This window comes from Phytophthora cinnamomi, assembly GCF_018691715.1.
Source record: "Phytophthora cinnamomi strain GKB4 chromosome Unknown Contig4, whole genome shotgun sequence".
NCBI classification, from domain to species: Eukaryota; Oomycota; class Peronosporomycetes; order Peronosporales; family Peronosporaceae; genus Phytophthora; species Phytophthora cinnamomi.
In genome coordinates this window covers 1,574,214-1,591,482 of record NW_027150937.1, presented here as the reverse complement: position 1 = coordinate 1,591,482, position 17,269 = coordinate 1,574,214, and the positions used below count along the sequence as shown (strand labels likewise).

The following is a 17,269-nucleotide window of genomic DNA, read 5'->3' as shown; positions in this document are numbered from 1 at the left end:
CGCTGCGGCTGCGTCATGGCTGCTCGGCGCAGAGATCGCTGGACGGAAGTGGCGCCCGCGCGGCGGCCCAGGCGCTGCAGCATCATGATGTCGGTTGCCTCGGCTCCGCTCGGGTGTGCGGCTCGCAGTATATAACTCCCGCAATAACACTTTCGACCAATCAGGGGAAATTGTGTCTCTGATTGGACATAAATCGGACCCGAGGGCAGTGGTCACCAAAGGAGCTCCCCACCGCAGACTCGGACTCTGTGAAGGCAGGAAGGACGCACTAGCAGCAGCAGCAGCAGAGCAGCATGTCGTGGGCGAAGCACAAGAAGATCCTGGCCATGGCCAAGGGCTACCGCGGCCGCGCCAACTCGTGCTACCGCACGGCCATCAACCGCGTGGAGAAGGGTCTGCAGTACCAGTACCGCGACCGCAAGCAGAAGAAGCGCGTACGTAAATTAAAACTTTTGTTACGCGAAGTTGGCTATTGTTATTATGTTACTTATTCGCTTTAATTGTGTTGCAATGGCCGCAGGACATGCGCTCGCTGTGGATCCAGAAGATCAACGCCGGCGCGCGCCAGGAGGGCCTCTCGTACTCGAAGCTCTACGGCAAGATGAACGGCTCGGGCATCGAGCTGAACCGCAAGGTGCTGGCCGACATGGCCGCCACGGAGCCCTTCAGCTTCAAGTCGGTGCTGGAGGTCGTCAAGCACATGGAGGGCGTCACCAAGGCCCTGTAAATATGCTGAACCTTCAAGCGTCAGGTCGGGCATAGGTAGATTGGTACGGAAGCAGGCAGGCAAATGCAGCTCGTCGTTGTTGTGCAGTCTTGGCTTGATAGAGAAGCGCGTGCTGGCAATGCAAGTCGGTTGTGTGATGAAGAGACTTGACATTTTTATTTTTTTCAGCTCATGTTGTTGTCTCTCGTAGATTTCCTCCCTGACTCACGCAGTGAGGCTTCATCTGACCCACCGCTCCACCCCTTCAACATTCACAGAGCGCCACTTGATCGTCTCAAGCTCGCGTTGGGCGGTATGCATGCATACATACTCGTGTGTGCAGGGCTTACTTCAAGATGGCAGCGACCTTCTTGTCGATCGGGCGGCCCTTCTTCAGGTCTTCCTCGAGCTCAATGAGCTTCCAGATGCCGTCGATCATGGTCTGCACCAGCTCCACTTCCGAGAAGCCAATGCGGGCCTTGTTGGAGACATCGTAGACGCCGCCCGGGCCAGGAGGCGAGTGTTCGCCCTTCGAGCCACGAGCCTGGAGGCCCAGAGCAGAGCACAAGCTGTAGAAGCGCTCAGACTCCTTGGACAACTGCGGGAACTTGATCATGACGCTAGCGCGCAGACCCGTGCCCAGGTTGGACGGGCAAGTGCAGACGAAGCCCAGGTGGTTGTCGTACATGTACTCACGACCCTCGCCCTTGACGACCTCCTCCACGTCCGACACGCCGCGGCTGAAGCGGTCGAACACTTCCTGGATGTTGCCGCCGTTCTGCATGGCGATCACTCGCATGTGGTCTTCCTCGTTGACCCACACCAAGAAGGTCTTGTTGTTGTTGTGGAAGATGCCGCGTCCGTCGGGCCAGTCACGGGCGGCCCCCGCGTTGGTCAGCAAAGTGCCGCCGCCGGGCTTCTGGAAGAGGAAGTGGTCGTCGATGAGCTGCTGCTCCTCCTCCTTGGTCATCTTGCTGAGCGGGTAGTACTTGCCGGCCAGGTCCTTGGTGAGGTTGCTCAGTGCCTTGGACAGCACGCGCTCCACCTCGCGACGCTCACCACGCGAAGTTCCAGGCGGCAGGGCCAGGCCGCGCACGCTGCGGCCGGCGCGGATGCGCGTCGAGATGACGTAACTGTCCGGGATCTTGCCGTTGCGGATCTTGGACGGATCGATGTCCGTCTTGTGGGTGTCCGTGGGCTTGTAGCCGTGCCAGCCTTCAATGACGGGGTCCATGAGCTCCTTGAAGGTTTGGTACGACTCTTCGTCGCCGGCCACGACGCCCACGCCCAGGTGGGGGGTATCGATGCCCGTCTGGATGGCCTGGTCGATCGTGTAGCCGCTGGCTGTCCGGCGGTCCTTGAGCTTGTCGTAGATCTCGGGCGTCAGGTGCTTGGCCATGAGGCTCTTGTGCTTGGGCGTGAGCACGGGGTAGTTGTTGTACTTGGGCTTGGAGGCCGCCGCGCCGCCGCCGCCGATGCCCAGGTCGCGCTCGATATTCTTGAGGCGGCCCGAGATGTCCAGCAGCACCTCGGCCGTCGAGTTGGAGCTCTCAGCGGGCTTGGTCTGCGCCAGCGTCGACGCCGCCAGGCCAAGCGTCACGGCGCCGGCCCCCGCGATGTAGCGGGCGTTGGACTTGAGCATGCGACCTGGAGCATCCAAGCAAGTAGCAGAGTTAGCGAAGCGAGACGGCTCCGGGAGCACTGGGACGTACTCAACATGGTTGGTGCTTGGGCGAGGCTGCTTCCGAGGCGCGAGAGGCTTGGGCAGTGGCCGACCAGTCTGGAAATGCCAAACGAGCGGCGCTCATTTGCTCATTTGCGATCTTTGTCGAAGAGACGCCTAAAGATTCGCAAGGTCGGGCCAACTTCAACGTCGTTGCTGGTGGCACAGGCAGGTCAAGGCAATTGTGGTGGGCCTGCCAGGTCAAGGTAATTGCCAAGCTTGCTGCAGTGCATGCATATGTAGCTCTGCGTAATTGCTGCGCGTGGTTGGCAGTGAACTTGTACTCAATAAGTATGTTTTTGTGTCGACGTCAGCCGCAAATTTACCACGACCAGCACACCTACACGATCGGTTGCCTTGCTCTCTCTCTCCTCGAAGTCAAAGTCACAAGCCCTCGCGCGGCCTCCCGGATCGGGGTCCGGCCGCGTTGTCTCTACCTAAAGGCGCAGCAAATATCGGCCTGCGCGGCGCTTATGCGCCACCCTTGCCGCGGAAAGCGCGCACGCCGCGGCCCATGCCGCTGGGGCCTCCCCGGCCGCCGCCCATCATGCCACGCATGCCCTGGCCGCCCATGGCGGCGCTCATAAACGCGCCGCCAGCAGGACCGGCCTGCGGCTGCTCCGACTTGGGGTTGCGCACGGTCTCGTCCACGGACAGGATGAGGCATGCTGCCTCCGTCGCCGCCGCGATCGAGTTAATCTTGTTGGCCGCAGGTTCCCACACGTGCGACTCGTATGTGTCACAGATGCCGCCCGTGGTGATGTCGACGCCGAACCACTTGCCCTCCTCGGGGTCCTTGAAGTGCTTCTGGCGCAGGCGGTTGAGGATGTCAGTCGCGTCGTGACCGGCGTTCTCGGCGATCTGGCGAGGGATAATCTCAAACGCCTTGGCGTAGGCGTTCACCAGCAGCTGTGCCTTGCCCTCGATGGTGCGCGCGTACTGGCGCAGGTGACGCGAGATCTCCATCTCAATGGCACCACCACCAGCCACAACCGTAGACGAAGCCACGGCGCGCTTCACAACCATGAGCGCGTCGTGCACAGATCGGTGAGCCTCCTCGATGAACTGCTCGGCACCACCGCGCAGCACAATCGTGGAGCTCTTGGCCTCAGCACACTCCATGAAGATATTGTATCGCTCGTTGCCGACCTGGCGCTCCTCAAAGCGGCCGCACGAGCCGAGAACCGACGGGTTCATGTCGTGCACGGAAGTCTGCACCACACCACCGGTGGCACGCTGCGTGCGCTCCATGTCGTCCTGCGCGACACGGCCGGCGCAGAAGAGGCCGCGGTCAGCGAAGTACTGCGTCGCCAAGTCACCCACAGGCAGCTTGGACAGAATAATCTGGGCGCCGCTCTTCACACACAGCTCCAGCTTCTCATAGATAATGTTCCACTCGGCGTCCACGATCGACTGGTACTTAGTGGGGTCGTCCAGACGCACCTCGGCGTTCTCCTTTTCCGACTTGAGCTCCAGCTCGACGTTCAGCAGCAGGATCTTCGGGTTCACGAAGGTCTTGGGCTGCTGCTCGAAGCCGGCGTACGAGAAGGTCTTCTTGAAAGCCACGCCCTTCACCAGGAACGAGTCCGTGACCGATCCGCCGGGCACCTTCTTGACGCCGACCATGCTGATGTCCAGGCCCTCGTCCAGGCTCAGCACCGCGTCGACAATCTACAAAAATAAAAAATGGTTAGAAAAAAAAATCCGCGACAAAGGACAAGTAGATGCCCGTACCATGGGGGAGAAGAACTGCTTGTGGCGCGAGATGAGCTTCGAGTTGAGCGCCGTGCCGCTGACGCGCTCCAGCATCTGGCGGCGGCCCACCTCGTCCGAGTCGGCCACGCGGATCTCGATGTCCTTGATCTTCTGCACGGCCAGCTGGCCGGCCTTGCGGAAGCTCTTGATGATCATCTGCGGGTGCATGTTCTCCTCGACGAAGGGCTTGGCCTGGCGCATGAACTCGGCGCCCAGCAGCACGACGGACGTGGTGCCGTCGCCCACCTCGGCGTCCTGCGAGAGCGAGATGTCCACGAGCGTCTTGGCCGCCGGGTGCACCACGTCCAGCAGGTTCATGATGGTGGCGCCGTCGTTGGAGATGGTGGTCTTGCCGCCCGTGTGGATCAGCTTGTCCATGCCGCGCGGGCCCAGCGTGGTGCGCACGGCCTCCATCACGGCCTGGCACGCGTTGATGTTGCTGATGAGCTGGGCCTTGCCCTGGCTCGTGTCCGTGCCTTCCTTCAGCAGGATGATCTGCGGCTGCTGCTCGGTCAGGCGGAAGGAAGCGGACGGTTAGCTGGGAGACAGGAGAGCAGGGAGGGAGGACAAGGGGAGGGAAGCGCGCGCGTACCATCATGCCGTTCATGGTGCGTCGAGGCGGCGGAGGCGGGGCGAGGCTACGATGTCGGGGCTCTCTGGCCAAGGAAGATTGGGGCACCACACACGAAATCTTGGAGACCAAATCGAACTTAGCGGAGATAGCAACTTAGTGGAGACCGAACTTAGCCGAGACGACAACTTAGTGGAGATCCTTTTTATTAGGTTCTCCATTAAGTATGTCTTGCTCAAGGCTTAGCGCGATGCAGCCTCGTGAGGTTGTGTCCTGCAGGTTTACGCGCTCAATCCTGTACGGCAACTCCCCGAAACCAAGACCACGTTCAAGTTCAATTTCAAGTTTGTGTGACGTACCAGAGGTACCAACATCAGGCCACGGGAAGGCAGCAGGCGACCGAGGCGATGCTTGCCAGCCAGGGTTCGGTAGTAGACCCCAGAATAGTAGCGTTAGTAGTGCTATATCATTACTAATTAGTAGTGCTATGCTATAGTACTGGTGGTTTGGCCGATTAGTAGTGCTAATTGAATAGTAGAGAGAAAAATGCCATTAGTAGTACTAGTTAGCACTACTATAGTTCCCCAAACTTCAACCCATGTGAGATCTTCGAAGGGCGCGAAAATTGGTGGCTTCGCGGCCTCCCCTTCTCGCTCCGTCGCTCATTTCTCGTTTTGCGGCTCAAGCAACACACCCATGAAGTGCGCTAAGATCAACTGCCATTGGAGCGAGATAGCGGAGACATCTCCTTGCCCTGTTTGTGACGGACAGGTACACCACTTGTGCAGCAATGAGCTCTGCGCGAAGCCAGATGTCGACCTCTCAATACGGTAACAATGCTGTGGTGATATCTTCGCGTATGATCTGTTTCCCCTAACACTTTCTGAATGCAGGTTGTGCAGTCGCTTGCATGTGAGCAGATTCTTCGATACTGGCTGTGATTTTTATAGGAGATCACACCAAGCAGCATATCCGGTATCTCGTGTTCAAGTGACGCCACCATGACAGATCTCGCGCAAGGAGACGCTGAGAAAGATGAAGCATTGACGGGTGGCATATCGAATCACATCATTCACAAGCTGCCTAAGAAAGGGACTGACTCGGTTTGGAATGTGATACACCGTTTAGAGAAGCCTACCGCCTACAGGGGCAAGACGTTCACGCACATTTACATGCTGTGTGCGAAGACGAAGACATGGCAAGATTCGCTAGCATCGTGTCTAATGTCAAGACTCACGTGATATCCAAACACAAACAGCACGAGTTGGCGATCCAAGCTCAGCAGCATCGTCCGAGTCTCGCCAATCGCTTCATGGTTCAAGTATCTCCCAAAGCAGAAGAGAAGCGCCAAGCCCCTCCCAAGTTTAGTGAACCGGCGGTGCAACCTACCAAGCGGCAAAAAACGTGGTGGAAAGCTCCGGTGACTCAAGAATAAATTTCGGGTCATATTTTGCGATGGCTGATCCGCGACGGTGCGTGTGCAAATAACTGATATGTTAAGTGATTGTGGATCTCATCAATGTGCTTTGTCTATCAAGGGCTGGCGCACAACATAGTAAGGACACCGGCCTTTCATGATACCCTAGTACCCGAACATCGCTATCCCGTCCAGCAAGACCTACAACAGGATCTTTCGTTATGAACCCGCTAAGGACAAGGACTGACAATGAGCGAGCGCAACGGCAGCTAATATTGCGCCACAATCGTCAGGAACTGAGGCGCATGGAGGAAAGCAAGCGAAAGCTGTGGTAGACGTCAAAATGGGTACACAGTGCTAATTAGTAGTGCTAATTAGTAGTGATACTACTTACGCCAAAGCCGTTCTACTATAGTAGTAGTAGTGATATTGGATCAAAGTCTCACTACTAACCTAAAATTCTCACTACTACCAAACCCTGTTGCCAGCACATAAACTGCTGCGACTGCGAGAAGTCGCTGCCTCTCGTTGCTCCGCGCGGCGGTGGTTGCCAACCACCAGTCACAGCAGCAGCAACAGTAACAGCAGTAGCAGTAGCAAAGGCAGCACTTGTAGCAAAGGCAGCACTTGTAGCAGGCAGAGCAGAGAAGCTAGTGACTCCTCACCACAGCAGCAAGGGTCCCAGGGCTGCGGCGCCGGGTACCGAGCTGCTGCATAGCTCGGCACGCAATTCTGTATCCTCCAGCTGGAGCACAAGCAACCCCGCCGCCCTGGTAGTTCCCGCCACGGCAACGCCATCTCCTCCTCCTCCTCCTCCTCCTCCTCCTCCTCCTCCTCCCCACCAGCACTGCTATCGCCCTGTTGCTTTGACAGCTACACAAACGACACACGTACATGTCACATAGCACTTCTCAGGTTATGAACCCAACTGCGCTAGGAAGAGGAGACGTGGGACCTACCGGTGATGCCGATTGTAGTGGGCCTACTTTGGCTCACTACTTTAGCTTACACGTCGCGCTACGTGTATGAGGAAGCGTAGGAGTTTATTAATAATTTGAATTAATTATACTTGAGTCCACAAGTATAATATAAATCAAATAAAACACCAAATAGGTAGTTTAAGGTAAAATGAGAACTGTATTGTTTGTAAATTGATCTTCCTCTAAAATCTGCTAAAAACTGTTTATCATCTATGAAAGGGTTGGCAGCGGCTGGCTGTCAGAGCCCCGCTAATATGCATGTCTCTGATTGGTAGAAAGATGCTGCTTTCTACCAATAGGATCTTTCGGGTATGTGTGGACCACTCACTGTGGTGGTCCACTTCAATGTATCCATTGGTGTGTCTTACACCAATGTGAGGAAGTATCTAAAACCTTTAACAGATATTTATCTGTTAAACCATAAGCGGTAATTGCCATGCACAAGTGACAGTTGTCACTTGTGACCGTTATCATGCACAAGTGACTGTTGTCACTTGTGTGTGTAACCGTTACACCATCCCCCCGTTAAGCTTAGACGTGTCGGTATCGACACGTCAATTAATATTGACTGCTTGTCAATTGTTTGTGCTAGGATTTCCGTGCTCATCTGCAATGAGCACGATCAAGTTGAAGACCACTATTGCAACAGAGTGTAAACTCTCTGTTGCTGTGTACAATGCGCGATAGCGCGAGGTGCGCCGCTACCACGGGGACAGACAACACAGTGTCTGTGTACGATTCTTCGATGTCGACCGCGTCTATGCGTCGACATCTCTAAGCGAATTTCTGTTGCTTACCGTGATCGGGTAAGCAAACGCCAAAGCACTTCGAGTCCTTCTCGAAGTGGCAAGTATTAGCAACTCCACGCTGTTGCGGTGGAGGCTGGTGTCCGTGCGCTGTGCGCACTGTCCGTCCAGGTGGCGGTGCATATTAGCAACCGCGACCACAACAGGTATACTATATGTATACCTGAGAGCTTCAATGATCTCCGTGCTAATTATCTAGCACGCGAGTTGTCAGGCGTTGTAGATTACTACAGCGCTCGCACTACCTTCTTGCTGGTAGTGCGTGTTGGGTTTCGTACTCCTTCACCATGTCCGGAACGTCTTCCATCAGGACGTTCCGTGGTTCCCACGTGTCGTGTTGGGGAGGGAAACCTCTCCAACGAATGCGAAAACAATCCGGACCTCGGATTGTTTTCCTATGATCAACAATTCGCTGGACGATCCAGCGAATTTCTCCGCGTGCGTCTCGCAGCGGTGGCGGAGGTGGTGGAAACACGCTCCGATGGTCAACGCCGTGTTGACCTTCATCTCGTGTTGCTCCACGACCAAGTGACGGTCGTGGAGTACTTTCAGAGCGCGGCGGTTGCCGCTCTGTTCCTTCGTGTCCCGGCTCTGGCGGTCTCCCAGACCGCCTTGAACGTGCCGGTCGGGCTGTAGGCCCGACTGTATTAACTGCTCCAGCGCGACTACGCGCTGGTGAGGGTTTCCCCTGTCGAGTTTGTCTCTTCGGGTCAGACGAGCCACTTGGCTCGTGCTGGAAGTATGGCTTTAACCGCCCGACATAAAATGTCGGGTGGAGCCGCATGCTAGACGGTATGTCTAGCGTGTATGCGTTACCGTGGCGTGCCATCACCGTGAATGGCCCGATGAAGCGCGGAGCAAGCTTGCTTGCTCCGAAATCCGAAACTGCATGTTTGGGCAGGTTTTGAGTAGATAACAAAACCAATGAATTCACGTTGAATTCATTTGTGTTGCCCCTGCCAATATTATCGGCGTTCAGCTTCTGTTTATCCACAGAAGCTGCAATCGTGTCCTGGACAAACCGAATTACGGCTTGTCTTTTATTGATAAAGTCAATCGCATCCGAGCTGAACTCGTTCAGCTCGCTCTCCGCAAGAGGCCCGGCCTCTGCGTGGTTCTTCGCGGTGTCTGCGCCCTGCGCAGACCCGTGGTCCTTGTTCCTTGTGGAGTCTGTGCTCTGCACAGACTCGTTTTCCTTGTTCTGGGGGTCAGCGCAGTGCGCTGACCCTTGGTTCTTCCTGCCAAGGTCTGCGCCCCGCGCAGACCTGGTTGTCGTGTTCCTTGTTGTCGCGGCTGACACTGTGCCGGTGTCAGCGGCTTTTTGCGACTGCTGTGATGCAGTCGCAGATCCTCCCCCACTTAAAGTGGGAGCCACCACTCCGAGTAAACTCGGCAGACGGGGATGCCGCATGGCATTCACATAAAACGGTGTATGCCCGGTCGAGGCATGCACCGAGTTGTTGATGGCGAATTCCGCCATCGACAAACACTCGCTCCAGTATTGGAACGAGTGAGCGTAGCTCTTCAACATATCGACGAGCACGCGATTCACGCGCTCGGTTTGACCGTCCGTCTGCGGATGGTCCGCAGTCGACATTGAAAGCTGGCTCCCAAGAAGTGTAAACACTTCTTGCCACAGGTGCGCTGTGAAGCGCGGGTCTCTGTCCGACACGATGTCGGACGGCATGCCATGGTGTTTGAACACCATGTCGACGAACAGACGGGCCGTCTGCTTCGCGGTCACCTCTGCCGGCACCGCAGCAAGATGTACCATCTTGCTGAAACGGTCTACAAAGACCACAACACCGGTGTTCCCTCCGCTGTCCGGGGGAAGACCAAAGATGAAGTCCAATGACATGGACTTCCAACACTCCGACGGAGTCGGTAGTGATTGTAATGGAGCCTGCGCAAACGGCGCAGGCTTTACGCGTTGGCACACCTCGCAAGCACGGATGTACTTGCGCACCCACTTATACTGGTGGTGCCAGTAGAAGTCGCGCGTGAGAAGGACGTAAGTCTTCTCACGTCCGAGATGTCCCGCAGTCGGGGCATCATGATACTCGTACATGATCCTGAGTCGCAGGTCATGGTCATTCGGCACGACAACGCGATCCGCGTTGTCGTCGACTGCGTTGTAGAGTAGCAGTCCGTCGTGCACACGAAAGCGGTGTGCACGCGCTCGAAGGTGCTTGGGTAGCTTCTGACGGGACTTGTCAGAAGGCGCTGTGCCATAGGCCAGCAAGAGCTTCGCGTCCGCGTCGTGCGCGTACGCGGCCTTCACATCATCCAACAGAGATGATGTGGGTTTGCTCGATCGCATGGCGTCAATGGCATTGACGTCAACAGCTTCTGCATAGTCTGGCCGACGTGATAACGCGTCGGCCACCACGTTCAATCTTCCGGGTTTGTATTCGACCCGGAAGTTATACTCCGCAAAGAATGAGAGCCATCTCGCCATTCTTTGTGAAATGTGTGGCGACTTCACTGCGGTGCGCAGTGAAGCATGGTCGGTGTAGACCACAAATGGTCTACTTCCAAGCAAATACACTCGGAACTTTGCGAGTGCATACTTCATGGCAAGGAGTTCCTTGTCATGCACCGGATAGTTGCGCTCAGCTGGCTTCAGCTGACGCGATTGGTAGACGACACGATCACGGCCCTCGTGATCGTGCTGCATCTAACGCGCATCCGATCGCGAAATCGGATGCGTCACACACTACGTGAAATGGGCGATCTTGGTCAGCCACTGCCAAGATCGGCGCCTCAGTCAAGCCCCGCTTGACTGTATCGAATGCCTTTTGGCAATCGGGTGTCCAATTCCACACAGCTTCTTTCTTAAGAAGCTGTGACAGCGGGCGGATCTTGCCCGCATAGTCCTCCACGTACTTGCACAAGTACGTGGCCAAGGAACTGCCTCAGTTCCTTGATACTTGAAGGCGTTGGCCATTCGTTAATCACTCTGACCTTTTCTGGGTCAGGGCGGACACCATTCTTCCCTACGAGACACCCGAGGACGGGTATCTCGCTCGCCCCGAAGATACACTTCTTCAGGTTCGCGTAGAGCTTATGCTTTCGCATAAGCTCAAGTAGCTACCGGAGATGCACCCTGTGCATCTCTACGTCGGTCTTCCCGTCCACAGCCCGGCTGTGGATGAATACATCATCGAAGTAGCTCGGTGCGAAGTCGCGCACCGAGCGCAACAAGTGCGTCACGCACCTGTTGAAAGTCGCAGGGGCATTCTTAAGCCCCTGTGGCATTACTAGCCATTCCCAGAGCATGCCGCTTGGCGTGCTCACTGCCGTGAGAGGGATATCGCTCTCACGCATTAGGATTTGATAAAATCCATCTCGCAAGTCGAGAGCACTGTAAACGGTGCTCCCGGCCATCGAATCGATGATAACATCTTTTCGTGGTATCGGCGTCTGCGCCGGTACCGTCGCATCGTTCAGCTTGTTGTAGGCATGAACGATGCGCCATCCGCCCTGTGGCTTTTGACACAGAACGTCGGAGCACTGTGCGGGGACTTTGATTCCCGCACTTGTCCTGCTTTACGACGACTTTCAAAGAAATCGTCGATCGCTTTCACTTGCTCTCGCGGCAGTGGCCACTGCCGCGTGACACAGTACTTCGTGCCCGGCACGAGATCAATCTCGTGCTGAATGCCCTTATCCTGCGGAAGCTCCGCAGGAATGTCTTCCGGGAGTACGTCTTTGTACTCCCTCAACAATTCGTAATAGGGACTCGACTTCAGCGAGTCCCAACCTTGTTCCTCGAAGCGCTCTCGCTTCGTCTTCGCACTGAGAGTGTCTTCACTCTCAGTGGTACTTCCCATGAAGAGCTGCCTCAGCTCTTCGCTCTCGCTAGCCGTTCTTTCGCTGTCCGAAAGAACGCAGACTTGTTCGATGCGTCCATCGTGCAAGTCGCGCGTGAAGCGCTTCCAGCTCATGGCTGGAAGCGAAGTCAACTCCGACGCCGTCGTCGGAGGACTAGCGAGTTCCATGTCACGATAATGGAATCCAGTATCGGTGCGCGTCAAGACGCTTAGCGTCTTGACATTCGGCGTCACCACCGCAGTCTGCCCAGCAGACTGCTCTTGTTGCGTCTCGGTCCCGGACCGAGACTTGCGCAGCGTTTTCCGCTTGCGCCGTCTTCTTGTTGTGCGGAGCCCGGCTCCGCACAGTTGTTCTTCTTGTCCAGGCCCGGCCGTGGACAGTCGTTCGCCGGCGGACCCTGTCCCCGGGCGCGCGGTATCAAGCCCGGCTTGACCGCATTTTCCTTCGTGCAGCCCGGCTGCACGGTAATGTGTCCCTTCGCCGGCAGACCCTGTCTGCGGGCGCGCGATATCAAGCCCGGCTTGATCGCATGGCGCTTCGTCGTGCAGCCCGGCTGCACGACAGCATGCAAATTGCGTCAGTGCGGTACGTTTGCAACCGTCCGCACTGTTTGCAGCGTCAACTCCCGGAGTTGACACGCCTTCGTCACCTCGACGCCATTCATTGGCGGAGCCCCTCATGACCGAGGGTGCGTCGGCTCCCGGAGCCGACGCGTCGTTGTCGACCTGACCGCTTCGGGTCAGGGACTGTCCCTACACGCTTGAACGTGGGTGTTGGTTCCCGGAACCAACACATCTTTTCTTCCGACGTCGGCAGCATTGCCGACGTGGGTCTCACTTGTGCGCGCCCTCGCGCACTTCCTGGGCACTCCGGGACAGCAGCATGAAGCGCTGTCTCGACTGGTGAGCCGCGCGCACCTGCTGGTGCGCGCGCTGCGGTAACAGGGCCATCGCTCTCTGTTCCGCTATCGCGTACGAAGCGCACGAGCGTGCGCTTCTTCCAGTCTATCACCGGATCATGCCGTGCAAGCCACGGCATGCCCATTACTACGTCGAACTTATCGTCCAGGTCCAGGACGATAAAGTGTTCGACAAACACTCGTTGTTTGTACGAGAAGCGCACGTTCACGACGCGCTTCTCGGTCTTCACGATGGCACCTGTTGCCAGTCGTACCTCCAGAAGACTTCGAGGTGTATCTACCTCCTCGAAGTCAAGTCTCGGCAGGCTTCGTAGTCGAACAAAGTTGTTCGACGCGCCTGAATCTACCAAAGCTCGAAGAGAGTCACTCGCTCTCTTCGAGTAAACCTTCAAGATGACTAGGTTCGGCCTGTCATCTTGTTTCTTGCAGTGAGAGCTGGTCTCACTGGGGGCTGCAGTCCTCAGTGTCGCGTGCCCGATGTCGGCACGCGCGACTGCATTACCAGTAGGGCGCCCCGCGCCTACTGGATGTTCGCGTTTTTTGTTTGTTCGCGGCGATGCCCAGCATCGCCACGACGGCCACTATTGTAGTGCACGGGAGCCGTGCACTCTCTGGCAAAGTGACCGATCCTTCCGCAACGGAAGCATCGCACATTATTTCCGTGCTGCTGGTGACCAGCAGCCGTTGCATTCGAGAGGTCCATTGGTTCCGGACCTCCCGTGCTCACTACCGGGCGCGGTTGCGACCTCGGCACATTCGCATGCAGTTTAGCCTGCCGCAGGCTAAACTCTTCTTGCATGGCAAGAGTAATCGCAGCTTCGAGAATACTCGGGTACTCTCGGAAGAGATAGGTCTTCACAGGCCCATCTCTCAGTCCCTTCATGAACGTGACGACTTTAGTCGCCTCGTCTATCGGGTTGGTCACGATGTTCGAGACCAAGTACCGTGCACGCTGCGCGTAAGCATGGACGTCATGCTTACCCTGCTGCAGGTCGAGGAATTCCGTCCTCGACCGGAATTCATTTTGCGGGGGCTCAAACGCTTGTTTGAGCTCCTCTTTGAATATCTCGTACGTGCTAAAGCACGTAGGATCTGAGAGTCGGCGTCCGTACGCCCAACTCCTCGCTCGTCCGCCAAGACATGACATGGCGAACGCAACCTTTGACAACGGGTCGACGATACGTCGAGCCGCGATGGCTGTGTCGAGTTCGACAAGCCATCGGAGGAGAGGCTCGCCCTCTCTTCCTACATAATTGCTCACGCTCAATTTTAATGATTGAGCACGCGGTGTCGTCCCGGACGACGCCGTTGTTGAAGAAGCAGCATCGCGCTGCTCCTTCATGATGAATCCCAGAGCAACACCATGTTGCTCTGTCGGCGATAGCGTACGCAACATTGTAGCTATCGCCGCCTCCCCAATGACTGTTGACAGTCGTTGGAGGGCCTCCCACTCTGGATCCGACAGGTGGGGGCAGTCCGCGCGTGCAACATGAGTTGCAGGCGTATTGGAGCTCTCCATGGGCACCTCTGTGCTCATGTGGTTCTCGGCTCCGCGTTCGTACACCTCGTACGAACGTCAAGTAGTCGGTCGTTGGACGGACTACAAAGTGCTACCAGGTGTAGTGGGCCTACTTTGGCTCACTACTTTAGCTTACACGTCGCGCTACGTGTATGAGGAAGCGTAGGAGTTTATTAATAATTTGAATTAATTATACTTGAGTCCACAAGTATAATATAAATCAAATAAAACACCAAATAGGTAGTTTAAGGTAAAATGAGAACTGTATTGTTTGTAAATTGATCTTCCTCTAAAATCTGCTAAAAACTGTTTATCATCTATGAAAGGGTTGGCAGCGGCTGGCTGTCAGAGCCCCGCTAATATGCATGTCTCTGATTGGTAGAAAGATGCTGCTTTCTACCAATAGGATCTTTCGGGTATGTGTGGACCACTCACTGTGGTGGTCCACTTCAATGTATCCATTGGTGTGTCTTACACCAATGTGAGGAAGTATCTAAAACCTTTAACAGATATTTATCTGTTAAACCATAAGCGGCAATTGCCATGCACAAGTGACAGTTGTCACTTGTGACCGTTGTCATGCACAAGTGACTGTTGTCACTTGTGTGTGTAACCCCGTTACACCGATCAACAGCATCGTGGGGTCCAGCAGCCGACAGCAGACGAAGTGCCCTCGATGCGAAGTGTCGGTAACTGTGAAGAAGTTAGGGATTCTGAGCAGAAATCCGACCAGTCCCCAGGACATCAGCACCTGTGACGCAAGACGATCAGGCCTCGTCATTAGCTGAACCCAAGGATACGCGACGTCCATAGGCTAATTTGGCGGGAACGGCCACCTGCAACTGGCTGTTCGCTCATTTCGAGAACGATCGCCCTCGCCTCAAGCACACAGAGGCGAGTGCTTTGGTAGCAGTGTGGCGAGTGCAGCAACAAGCCTCGAGCACCGTAGCGACTACCTAGAGCAGGAGCAAGAAACGATGAACCGCGTTGCAGCTGTGGTGACCCTGCAGGTCGACCAAAAGCTCTCCAAGCCGGAGGCCTACCCCGGGTGGCCACTGCGAGGCCTCACCGGCTCAACGTGTCAACCTTGGCACAGCTCGTCATCAGCAATGAGCCGATCAACGAAAGCTAGCCGGCGAGCGCAAGGCAGTGTTGACTCAGCCACAATCACAGGCGAATGACCTGTTGGTCTCAACTATCTCCAATGAAGTCCTGCTCCGCTAAAATGACGTGGTAAACCTAGCCGATCCCGTGGAACTGTGGCGCGCCCTGAAGGAGGATTTCGGGCAGGACCGAGGAGGGAACATGATGTTGAAATGGGAGCGGCTCTACGGGCGGACGTTTCGCCCTGACGAGCCTGTACGTGAGTACATTGCGGGCTTGCTGCAGATGCAGCGTGATCTGGCTGAAAACAACGACCCGATCTCTGACCCTCGACTCGCCAAGATCGTACCCACCAAGGCACATGCTGTCTACCCGGTCATTGCGGACGAAGTCACCGAAAGGCTACAGCGTGATCCTAGCTACAAACAGTTCGTGATGCACGAGGGCGACTGGAAAATGCTGAAATCCAGTGCGTGCAGCGCGTTCCCGATAGCAGCAGAGCTGCCACTCCCGACTCAGCCACAGGCAAATGCAGTGCAGCAAACTCGCAGTAATGGGAAAGGGCCTCGTCGTTCTACGTCGAGCCAGCGTGGCAGCAAGTATGGTGGGAGCAAGAGTAGTGGGAGCAAGAGTAGTGGGAGCTCCACCTCGAGCTCAACGATTACTCTAGCCCGAATGGCCAAGAAGAAAATGAACTCATAATGCAATGCCTGTGGTGACAAGGATCACTGGCGAGGTGATCCGGAGTGCAAGCAAGGAAAGTGGTAGACTTCGCGCGGGACTGGGGACCATGCCGTGAAGTCATTCGGTGGTGTAGCAGGCCCGCCCCCGATAACACAACCAAGTCGCGGAACGTGTGATGTCACGCGCAACGAACGAAGTGGGAAGTGGGGATTTGGGAGCTGACAGCAGTCAGCCGTTGGCGATGGCCGACGTACGTGAGAACATCTCATCGACATGATCCGCAACTGGCACGAGGTACGAGACGGCACGGTCACGGAGCACCTCACGGCGATGCGCCACCTCACGACGTTAATCACGGCGCTGCCTGGAAACGGCTCACCGGTCTCTGAGAAGTCACGCATGCACTACTTCAGGGATAGCATGATACAGGACCCCGCGTGCGCACGTGCAAAAGGAAAATCCGCGGCCCTCAAATTCACCCAAGCGCAAGCACAACAACGAGGCGAAGAAGCCAGCCAAGTCTGACAAGGCAGCCAAACCTGCAACGGGCAAGTGGTTCAGTGTTACCGAGTGGGTGATCCACGTTCAGGTCCTCATTAATACCAGCAGGTCAAGAAGCTAGCGCTGACATTTATGTTTGCAACTTTAGCGAGTAGCCTAGGTAAAATGAGCGGTGGTTTCAGATCCACCGTCCGAGCGAGCGCCTACTCCGTTCACTCTCTTTAAGCAGATAATAAAGAAGAGCAACCCCACTGCGCTACCTTATTGAAACTTCTTCCTTCCAACGCAGCTTCCTCGGAGTAGACCTCGCCCGACAAGAGAGAGGTTTGCTCTCGGTGTATGTGACATCATATTGCGAAATAGTAGTCTCCGTCACGAATGAACTATTTGACAAGAATGAGCGACAGTAAAATGGGAGAAGTCCTGGGTTCACCTTAGCGCGTAGCGCTTCTCATAGCCGACGAAGGAAAGCGCTTCGGTCGATGCTGGCTAAGTTTAAAGGGATTACGGTACGGCTAGCGAGAGTGAGCGGTGACCAAGTGGCAATCACAGAGGGCATGACCGAGTATGCGCTCAAAGCGACGAGCAGCACCTGGTGAGTGCTCACCTGCTCAACAAAAACAAGCCATTGCTACAAAAGCTCGTTGCGTAAACCAAACTGTCCCAAGCTGTGCAAATTCATGGCTGTTCTTCCCCAAAGTTCTATCAACATGCTCTATTCCGCCTCGAAGAAACACCAGAATTATGCGT

The 17,269-nt window shown here is 55.8% G+C and overlaps 4 protein-coding genes across 4 annotated transcripts; 2 read left to right on the top strand and 2 right to left on the bottom strand.

Annotated features, from left to right (window-relative positions):
• Positions 1–293: 293 nt before the first annotated feature.
• Positions 294–727, top strand: IUM83_05506 (50S ribosomal protein L20; the record flags this gene model as incomplete). The annotated part of the gene is made up of 2 exons (XM_067929647.1): positions 294–434; positions 521–727. 2 exons carry the CDS (start codon positions 294–296, stop codon positions 725–727), a joined length of 348 nt encoding a protein of 115 aa, XP_067799533.1.
• A 325-nt stretch (positions 728–1,052) lies between these two features.
• On the bottom strand, positions 1,053–2,425 carry IUM83_05505 (Creatine kinase B-type; the record flags this gene model as incomplete). Its single annotated transcript, XM_067929646.1, has 2 exons — positions 1,053–2,353; positions 2,419–2,425. The coding sequence occupies 2 exons, from the start codon at positions 2,423–2,425 to the stop codon at positions 1,053–1,055; spliced, it is 1,308 nt and encodes a 435-aa protein (XP_067799532.1).
• Positions 2,426–2,900: 475 nt separating this feature from the next.
• On the bottom strand, positions 2,901–4,791 carry IUM83_05504 (T-complex protein 1, eta subunit; the record flags this gene model as incomplete). Its single annotated transcript, XM_067929645.1, has 3 exons — positions 2,901–4,100; positions 4,164–4,688; positions 4,777–4,791. The coding sequence occupies 3 exons, from the start codon at positions 4,789–4,791 to the stop codon at positions 2,901–2,903; spliced, it is 1,740 nt and encodes a 579-aa protein (XP_067799509.1).
• A 10,744-nt stretch (positions 4,792–15,535) lies between these two features.
• IUM83_05503 (putative polyprotein) lies at positions 15,536–16,036 on the top strand (the record flags this gene model as incomplete). The annotated part of the gene is made up of 1 exon (XM_067929644.1): positions 15,536–16,036. One exon carries the CDS (start codon positions 15,536–15,538, stop codon positions 16,034–16,036), a length of 501 nt encoding a protein of 166 aa, XP_067799579.1.
• Between the last annotated feature and the right edge of the window lie 1,233 nt (positions 16,037–17,269).